Source organism: Monopterus albus, unplaced genomic scaffold (assembly GCF_001952655.1).
Source record: "Monopterus albus unplaced genomic scaffold, M_albus_1.0 scaffold408.1, whole genome shotgun sequence".
Classification (NCBI taxonomy): domain Eukaryota; kingdom Metazoa; phylum Chordata; class Actinopteri; order Synbranchiformes; family Synbranchidae; genus Monopterus; species Monopterus albus.
Window position 1 is genome coordinate 223,420 of NW_018128288.1, and position 10,411 is coordinate 233,830.

The 10,411-nt window shown below is 40.0% G+C and overlaps 2 protein-coding genes across 2 annotated transcripts in view; one reads left to right on the forward strand and one right to left on the reverse strand.

Annotated features, from left to right (window-relative positions):
- ap3b1a (adaptor related protein complex 3 subunit beta 1a) overlaps positions 1-4,193 on the reverse strand; it is a 48,214-nt gene extending 44,021 nt beyond the window's left edge. The window contains exon 1 of the mRNA XM_020586475.1: positions 3,879-4,193. Within this exon, the coding sequence (XP_020442131.1) occupies positions 3,879-4,006 (128 nt within the window). The 5' untranslated portion in view covers positions 4,007-4,193. The remainder of the gene's footprint in view (positions 1-3,878) is intronic.
- A 1,318-nt stretch (positions 4,194-5,511) lies between these two features.
- LOC109951789 (secretory carrier-associated membrane protein 1-like) overlaps positions 5,512-10,411 on the forward strand; it is an 11,765-nt gene continuing 6,865 nt past the window's right edge. Inside the window, exon 1 of the mRNA XM_020586472.1 lies at positions 5,512-5,768. Coding sequence (XP_020442128.1) covers positions 5,712-5,768 — 57 coding nt within the window. The 5' untranslated portion in view covers positions 5,512-5,711. The remainder of the gene's footprint in view (positions 5,769-10,411) is intronic.

Sequence of the window (10,411 nt, forward strand, 5' to 3'; positions counted from 1 at the left end):
TGGCACAAGGGTAAAGTTTTGTCTCATATTTTCTGTGGGACTGACCAACCAACCTGACATCTTAATGTCTTCATTCACCAAAACTGCAGTTTTCATTATTATTCACTATTATTGGTTCAGTTAAGAGGTAACTCACTCTACCTCAACTATTTAGCAATTATATAAACCTTCAATAAACAGTTTATATTCCTACGGGTATCCAACAAGTGCTGGTGTATAAAGAGGTAATGAATAGCAATATAATGTTAGCTGTTATATTGTTATATTGCAGCCATATGCTAAAATCATTTAAGTTCATTTTTTTCCTCATTAATGTACACACAGCACCCCATATTGACAGAAAAACACAGAATGTTTGACATTTTTGCAGATTTATTAAAAAAGAAAAACTGAAATATCACATGGTCATAAGTATTCAGACCCTTTGCTGTGACACTCATATATTTAACTTAGGTGCTGTCCATTTCTTCTGATCATCCCAGAGATGGTTCTACACCTTCATTTGAGTCCAGCTGTGTTTGATTATACTGATTGGACGTGATTAGGAAAAGCCACACACCTGTCTATATAAGACCCTACAGCTCACAGTGCATGTCAGAGCAAATGAGAATCATGAAGTCAAAGGAACTGCCTGAAGAGCTCAGAGACAGAATTGTGGCAAAGCACAGATCTGGCCAAGGTTACAAAAAAAATGTCTGCTGCACTTAAGGTTCCTAAGAGCACAGGGGCCTCCATAATCCTTAAATGGAAGACGTTTGGGACGACCAGAACCCTTCCTAGAGCTGGCCATCCGGCCAAACTGAGCTATCGGGGAACAAGAGCCTTGGTGAGAGAGGTACAGAAGAACCCAAAGATGACTGTGGCTGAGCTCCAGAGATGCAGTCGGGAGATGGGAGAAAGTTGTAGAAAGTCAACCATCACTGCAGCCCCCCACCAGTCGGGGCTTTATGGCAGAGTGGCCCGACGGAAGCCTCTCCTCAGTGCAAGACCCATGAAAGTCTGCATGGAGTTTGCTAAAAAACACCTGAAGGACTCCAAGATGGTGAGAAATACGATTCTCTGGTCTGATGAGACCAAGATAGAACTTTTTGGCCTTAATTCTAAGCGGTATGTGTGGAGAAAACCAGGCACTGCTCATCACCTGTCCAATACAGTCTCAATAGTGAAGCATGGTGGTGGCAGCATCATGCTATGGGGGTGTTTTTCAGCTGCAGGGACAGGACGACTGGTTGCAATGGAGGGAAGGGTGAATGCGGCCAAGTACAGGGATATCCTGGACGAAAACCTTCTCCAGAGTGCTCAGAACCTCATACTGGGCCGAAGGTTCACCTTCCAACAAGACAATGACCCTAAGCACACAGCTAAAATAATGAAGGAGTGGCTTTACAACAACTCTGTGACTGTTCTTGAATGGCCCAGCCAGAGCCCTGATTTAAACCCAATTGAGCATCTCTGGAGAGACCTGAAAATGGCTGTCCACCAATGTTTACCATCCAACCTGACAGAACTGGAGAGGATCTGCAAGGAGGAATGGCAGAGGATCCCCAAATGCAGGTGTGAAAAACTTGTTGCATCATTCCCAAAAAGACTCATGGCTGTATTAGCTCAAAAGGGTGCTTCTACTAAATACTGAGCAAAGGGTCTGAATACTTATGAGACCATGTGATATTTGTTTTTCTTTTTTAATAAATCTGCAAAAATGTCAAACATTCTGTGTTTTTCTGTCAATATGGGGTGCTGTGTGTACATTAATGAGGAAAAAAATGAATGAACTTAAATGATTTTAGCATATGGCTGCAATATAACAAAGAGTGGAAAATTTAAGGGGGTCTGAATACTTTCTGTACCCACTGTATATATTATGTACATTAGCTATGGCACTTTTCAGAAATGGGCCACATGTGTATCCATTTCAGTTTATGCAATGCTGTTGTATGTGAAAACAAAATGTATTTGATTATATGGTCATGGTTTCTCATTACTGCAGCTCTGCATTTCAGCACAATTTTTAGGAGCTGGACAAACAAGTCAGATCGTATTAGTGTGTTTCTGCCCATTAGCAACAGAGTTAGAATTGAAGGCAATCATACGCAGCTCTTCATGTGAGGTATGAAGGGCTGATGGACTGCAGAGATGAGTGTCTCCATGTGGAGCTTGATTAGCCAGAAACTGCTTTGGATCTCATCACAGTACTTTACTTTATAACAGTCTACCAGAGGCATTTAGCAGTCTGCCAAATGGAAAGTTTGACTCAGCACAAGTCTGCAGTAATGTTAGCAGTCAGAAAAGGTACTTAAAATGTGGAAAAAGAAGACATAGGAATAGCTTTTCTTGGATTGTAATACATTTTCTGACAGGTTATTATTTATATTGGCCATTATATTAATAATAAATAAGACAAACCTCAGTTAAAGCTCCTGTGCCAAATGTCTTTTCAGCCTAGAGGATCTAGTGAGACTCAAAACAAACTGACACCATAAGCTGCTCCTCACTGCTCTTTGTCCCTCCCATCATGCCCTGTTTCCTAACAACAACGTCAACTACAGTTGCAACAAACTATACAAAATGAAGCCTCTAGTCTGAAGCTAGTGTTAACTGCCTAGCAGTAAATGTGTCAGTCTAATATTCAACAGGTCAAATTGGCTGAAAAGTTGCCATGTGACATAACTTGATTTAGCCGAACAGGCTCTCAATATGTCCTCAACTACTGAAACAAGGCCAAGGCCAGACTTCAGGAGATTTATCAACAGCCCAAATGCTTATTTGAATCAGTACAAAAAGTCTACTACAATAACTCTGAGGTCATTGCTTGGTCTGCACCTGTAGAGCAAGTGTGGTGTGTAGCATTAATCAGAAGCAGCTAAGATACCTAATCACTGGTTTTACAAGAAATTATAAAATGCAAAGGATGGTTACACTGATGATTGGCTGCCCTCTAGTGTCGGGTGTCTGAAATACTGACAGTCCAGTTTCAGTTTTACAACACAGAAATGTTAAATATGGTGGTGATGAAATGATACAGAAGGTAACTGTGACATGGTGCCACAAACACAGAGCCCCGGGCACCCAAACTGACATGTCCGAAATAAAGTGTTAGGTTCACAAATCCTTAGGCCTTAACAAATTCTATTAGCGCAAATATCAAATAAGTATTTTCAAGTACAGATCATGATTTTCCCCATCTACCCCCAGCCACACATTAAGATAGAGACTTTGCTTTCTAATTAAAAACCGGTGGTTTACACCTAAATCCAAACACATTTAACATGACTCATGTTCTCACACACAGAGGGCCACAGGGAGCAACCTGGGGATCAGTGACCTGCCCTAGCTCATTTAAACCAGGGATCAAACCACCAACCATTCTGTTTAGAGGATGACCCACTCTTCCTCCTAAGCCCCGCCGTGTGTAATTGCTTATTATTTACGTATGTCTGTGCACAGAGGCCCATTTTATCTTAATCCTTCAAAGCTAACTGGTTGGTTTAGGGGTGCCTGTATAGTGGGGGTCAAGCCCAAAATCTTGCCCCAGCAGCCCCAGGAGGTCTGACTTGACTTGACCTGGGTTTATCTCGACGGGTAAATACTGATACACAGACGTTAAATGGAACAAAACAGCATGTATCTGATATACACCACAAACGTGGTCTGAAATGAGACTGGCTGTACATGACAGTTACACAGTCAGCAGTACCATGTCAAACAGCTAACCGTCTTTTGCCACCACTACACAGCGTATTGTTACTGCAGGGTCTCAGTGTTCACTTTTCAGGTCAGCTACACAGAGAGCCAGCTGCATAAAGTTCACTATAACCGCTTAACTGTACCTACAATTAGCCTGGCTGACAGCAGACGGAACACATGCTAAGCTATCTTACTTTTTAAAGTCAGCGTGGACGAGTCTGAAAGCAGCTCCTGTGCTGGAGGAGGTCGGGGTGCTCTCCAGCCCTGCTTCCACCGCAGCCTCCGCTCCTCCTTGGTCATTGTACAAGACGCTCGTGGACATGTTCAACTTTTAAACAAGTACCCGATAAGTAAACCTGTTCTACTACTCTTTCGAGCTATAAATGCTTCATAAATGAAAGACTAAGGCAGTGTAACGTATCGTTTTGAAAATGCTACAAAGTCAAACTTCTCTAATTCACCCAACTTTTTCATACGCAGTAGCGGAAGTGTGAGGTGGACAAGTTAGTGTCACATGACAGAGCTTCAGCGGCGGACAAGACATAGAGATGTAATAACTAGAAAAGATTGTTTACTATTTTCTGCTTTTGCACCCTCACTGCTTGTTTATAACATCTAGATCTATGGACGTAAAGCCTCGGTTCCTATCTGAGATAGAATTGGAATAGAAAACGCAAAATAAATGTGTTAGCCTACTAAGCTATTTGTACTACACTTGAAATTTCCATTATCTGCTACTTCATACTTCGACTTCATTACATTTCAGTACGTTTTATCCCACTACATGTAGTCAAGTCAAGAATCTTTATTGTCATTATGCCTCGCACAACGATTTTTTCCGGGAGCTCTTTGGCTTAAAAGACACATTATTTACATAACACAAAATTGTACAAGTCAATATAAAAGCATGAACTAATAAAGAAGGATGTACGGGACCTAATCAGGTCAGCAGCATGTTAGCAGCAAAAGAGTGTAGTAACATTATAAAGTGCAGCTCAGTGCAAATCTCAGTCTTTAGGAAGAGGTGTGAGCATGGGTGTGTGTCTGCAGAGGTCCAGTGTTCTCTCTGTGCCTGTCTGTCAAGGTCACTGCAGACCCCTCACACCCGGGAGAAGATCACTGCTGACCCCTCACACCCGGGATACAATCTGTTTGAACTCCTCCCCTCTGGACGGCGTTACAGGTCATTGTACACCAAGACAACCAGGCACAAGGACAGTTTCTTCCCCCGGGCTGTCACTCTGATGAACACTTGTCCCACGACAGTATGACTGGACAATAACCCTCAGTGCAATACCTGTAAATATGCATTGTACAGATTATATAGATCCCTACAGGTCTCCATTTTTAAGTACTGTATTTTATTCCTATTTATCTCATTTCAATGAGCATTCCTTTGTCTGTCTGCATTGTTTACTGCTTGTTAATACTGCTTATTTTGTTATATTACACAGCCTTATGCTGGTTTACTGTTTGCTTGCCCCTTGCATGGGGATATGTACATGCACATCGAGAGCCGATGTACCAGTCAGATTCCTCGTGTGTTCGACACACCTGTCCAATAAAGCTGATTCTGATTCTGAGATTCTGATGCTAAAACTTGTGTATTTTGCTTAAGTACCATTTTGAACGAAGGACATGTATCCTATTTTAAAGAATATTTTACTGTATTTTTACTTTAAGACTACTTAAGCAATATATCTGAATACTGTTTTCCATCACTATCCATTCGCAAAAATGGGCCGGCTAGTCTTTTTGTCATTTGTTTTTTTTAATCTAGGATGTGATGTTTCTTTACTTCCGCCTGGTGTGGGTGGCGTGTCGTTGAGTCACATTTGATCCACTGCTGGTGATCAATCCTACTTATCGACTCGTTAGCATCTTTGGATACAGTCAACACTTGTGTTCACCTCCGACCGTGTCGTTTTCTCCGCCTGTTTCATAGCGACTCTTGTTTTTAAGTAGCTAGCTCTAACTTTGACTAGAATTATTATCTTTGAGACATTTAAACGTAACAACTCAGGAGAATGTCAGATTTCGACAGCAACCCGTTCGTGGACCCGGACTTTAGCAACCCGTTTCAGGTAACCTTAGCTAGCAACGGTAGCCGCGTTAGCATGCTAATGCATTATTCCAGATTAATAACAGGCTGCTTAACCCAGCAAATCTGACACTGGATGTTCTGTGTTAAACTGATGTTATAGATGCTTGCTGACACAAACGTTAATTCACTTGCTGGCAGGTTTTATTTTTACACTTTGCTTGATTAGAGTGACAATATGTTCTTATGTGTTAGCTAGTTTAGACTTGTGTTAGCCTTCCTGTTTATACAGAAGGTGTTACCTGTTACTGGGACTTGGTGTTTATTTAAACGCTGTCGTTTTCTTCATAATGTAGCTTTGAATTTTAACCATTCGTGGAAAGTAACTATTTACTCAAGTTCTGTAATGTTACTAGAGTACAGGTTTGAGTTAGGCTACTTATACTTTACTTAAGCATTTCTATTTAATGCCACTCTATACTTGTACTCCATTGCATTTCACAGGGACATATTGTACTTGTTACTGCCTTTATCTGACAGCTACAGTTACATTACAAGATTGTGCAAAAAAAAAAAAATACTATACTATTTTAGAAAAATTCAAACATCAAATAAAATCCGCAGTATTCTATTAGCACAAATTTGTGCATCATTTTCTATTTTTCCTCCCCATTTATCAAATCACAACCAGTTTATTTTACAAGCCTTTGCAGGGGCCTGACCCCCACTGGACTGAACTATCTAACTGGTGTACAGTAGTTAAAATAGTTTCCCACTGACCAGCTGCAACAGTAAAATACCGTATTTCTTACATATTATTGCCTCAGTATTAGATAAATATTCACCATGTTGTAATTTTACTGCAGAATGAGTCATTTTACTTTTTATACTTTAAAAACATTGAACCTTTATATAAGTAAGATTTTTAATGCAGGACAGTGACTTTTAATGGGTTAGTTTAACAATGTTGTGTTAATAGTTATACTAGAGTAAAAGCGCTGACTAAGTGTTTATTGTCGTATACACAGTATGGAAACGTGTTTCCCTGCACAATGATATTCCTACTTTGCCACCCACACTGAATGCCAAACAACACAAGTGTTCTTCTTCCACTACTGGTTTAAACGCCAGTTCCTTTACAGACTCATAAAGGTAACATGTACATAGCAATAAACTAAACCCCAGTTTACGTGTTGTTCCTTTTTACAAATAGGTGTTTGATTTCTATGCTGTAATAGGTTGGATAGTAAATACGTACCGTAATTTGGCATAACCCTGAAATTAGATTGAAGTCAGTGTAACCAGAGATAATTCATGCTGTATTAAAACCAGAATATAAAATTTGAGTGACACTTTCAAGCCACTTCTCAGAAACAGGGAAGTGAATGAGAGAACATGTTTTACTGTCACTCTATCACTTTTAGGCCTGCAGTTATTTTGTGTTCAGAGTTTTGTCATGGTGAAAGCATGGATTTGATCACGTGCTTCTTGGCCCTTCAGTGCCTGCCTCCCACTGCAGGCCTGTAGCCATCTCAACAGGTGTGCTAAACATCGGCAGCAGATAAACTGCAGTTTCATTAGAGCTGAAATTTTTAGATTATCCATTGATTACTTGAGTGACAGAAGATTATGCACAGAGCGTCCCAGGGCCCTCAGCTCCAAACATAATTTCATTGTACGTGTCACAATGACAATAAATAAATAAACCTCCTTCTTAATGGCGACACCTTGCGCCCTAGGCTAATGTAATCAGCATTTTTGATGTTTCATAGAGTAAATCAGCACATCAGACATTTTAATATGTAAATACATAAATAGTTAGGAATCATCCAATTCATTTTCTTTTGATGGAATGTGTATAAAATTCAGTAACTGAAAGATGCATATTGAGACATATACAAACACAGTACATGGCCACTGTTACTACTAATTCTTCCATTTATTACATAAATTTTTAAAAATGCCACCTTTCTCGCCTCAGTGTGTGAAGAAAGATGCTCAGTTTGGCACAGTTTGACCATTCAGATGGATAAAAAAAAATAATCATTCACGAAGCCCCATTAACACACAGACATGACTGCAGAAACCCTGCTGTGCTGCCATTTTCCTGTCATTTGTTGGCACACACACTTCTGTCTGTGGAGAAACTGGAGCTTTGATCGCTTCAATTCTTCATGAAATCATATGGTGCCATAATGGCGACATGTGGAACTAGGATCCTGTTGGCAGCTTTCCTGCTAAATTTCATCACTCCCAGTCATGAATCAGATTGTGTCTGTCTTGGCCTATTTCCCTGTGGGTTAATTAGACATTAGGTTCCTGTGTCGGTTAATAAAAGCTCTGTAAGGAAGTGGAGGTATCACATTTGAATTGTCACTGTAGCTTCATGGTACATTAAATAAGATTTTACACATTGTCTAATAAACCCAGTGACAGTGGGACCTGGTGTCTCTCAGCTACACCCCCCTCCATGACCCTCTGTTGCCTACAGCCTCCTGTTGTTATTCCAGCTTCTCCACCCTGTGTTGTCAAAGTACGGTCTGTAAATCAGCCCCGCCTGCCGCCTAGCCAAGGTTAGAAGAAGGGTTTTCCCAACCAGTAGTCATGTCAAACAGCCATGGAGGAGCTCTGGGCAGCTAAAAGTCTGAACCAGCGGCTGCCAGACTGAAGAGGTGGCGTCTTTAGCACAGAGAGAGTAGGACAAAGAAAGAGCAACAACCAGGGTTAATATGGGTTTGGTTGTTTGACATGGAGAGGGTTAAAAGCAGCCAGAGGACTCAGACTGGATTCAGATGTGGCCTTCTTCCTTCTGGATGTGTTAGCATCTAAAGCTAACCTGTTTGTTTTGGTAGCATTAGCCACCTAGCATGGTCAGGACTTTACCTTTGTGTTGAATTAAAATGATTTTAATTTGGGAGGAACTGCAGCTTTGTGTAACGTCAGTCCTTTGTGTCACATCAGCAGTAACCAGAGCTTCTACTGGACTGACATGTTTACTGTAAGTCAACTAACCTAGCTTCAGACTGGAAGCTGCAGTTTGTTTCAATCAGGTATCTGTAGCTTGCACAGAGGCTTTAGGAAACAGGGCTGATGGTGTCCATTTGTTCTGAGTCTCACTAGGCTAAAAAGACATTAGGCAGCCTACTGTACCTTTAATTGTGAAATATAGAAACCATCCAGAACATGGGCTGCAACTGTGTTTTCTTCTGCTGTTACATATATCAGCTTCACCTTGTACCTTTAATTGTGAAATGTAGAAACCATCCAGAACATGGGCTGCAACTGTGTTTTCTTCTGCTGTTATATATATCAGCTTCACCTTTAAACACAGTACAGTAGGCAGAGTGTTGGATTAAGTGTCATGAGCTAGAACAGTGGCTGTTTTATTTCCAGCTACATCAGGATCATGGTGGATACACATTCAGTAGTTTGTGTCTTCTTGACAGAAAAGACCATAAGCATCACAGTTTTGACACTGGCAGACATTCAACAGGTGGAGCATGCACAGTGATGAACTATAGATCTCAATAAGAAAAGTGTACACTCAGTGAATATGCATGCACTTGTTGGGCTGTGCAATAGGGTAGCATTAAAGTTTAAACAGAACATACCCTGAAATATTTATGACCTGGGTCTGGTGACAGTTTGCAGCTTGTGTGTGTTTGTGTGGTAGCAGAAGAGACGTGTATGAGTCAGAGAGATAGCGAGAGGACTGCACACCGGATAAGGATACGCAGAGTGGATGTTAATCTGCGTAGAGCTGCAATTTGAATGAAACTAGTGGCTGACTGACAGCAGTTGATGGTAAGCTTATTGTCAACAGAAATCTATGAAACTGTATGATCTGATGGCTGCGGGGTTTTATATGCAAATAGAGACAGGTCACACTCTGTACTTTGTTGCACAGTAAGTGAACAGTTTCACTACAGCTACTCGGCAGTAAAATATAGTGACATGCAGTTCTGTTTCTGGATGTGTTGGGAGAAGTAAAAGTAGCAGTACCACAGCATAAAAATACGTCTTTACATCTTAAAAAGTAGAAAAACAAAAATATACTTAAAGAATCGAAAGTAGAAGTACTTGTGCAAAATGATTCAGATTGTTATATCTGTTTTAATGCATTAAAATGTGTTAAGGTAATTTTATATAACCGTATGTTTTTATACCATTAAGTAGTGTCTCAAGAATGAGGCATCAAGTTATCTTGTTTTGATTTGATTTATTAATTTATTCTTTCAAGCACGTAAAGACAGTTGATATGACAACACACATAATTTTACACATATCCAACAAATGCTAATCCAATATCAATTTGCTTATACCTAGTACATGCTTGAATGGAGTAGGAAGAAGTCAGACTTATCCAGTCCTACCCCATGACATCATCTTACCATCAGTGGTTTGCAAGCAGTATCTCTACATAAATAATTCTCTTCCACACCACACAAGTAATATACTAAAAAATTATAACAGAGTGTTAACATTCTTACATAATTACATTCTTAAATAATTATCTTCTACACCACACAAGTAATATATTAAAGAATTATTACAAAGTGTTAACATTCATACACCACACCCACAATGTTCCATCTAATTAATCATTAAGCCTGTTCTTGAATATATCTTGATTGACACATACCTTTATATTTATGTTTAAACTCATCAATTCTAGTACTATTTTTT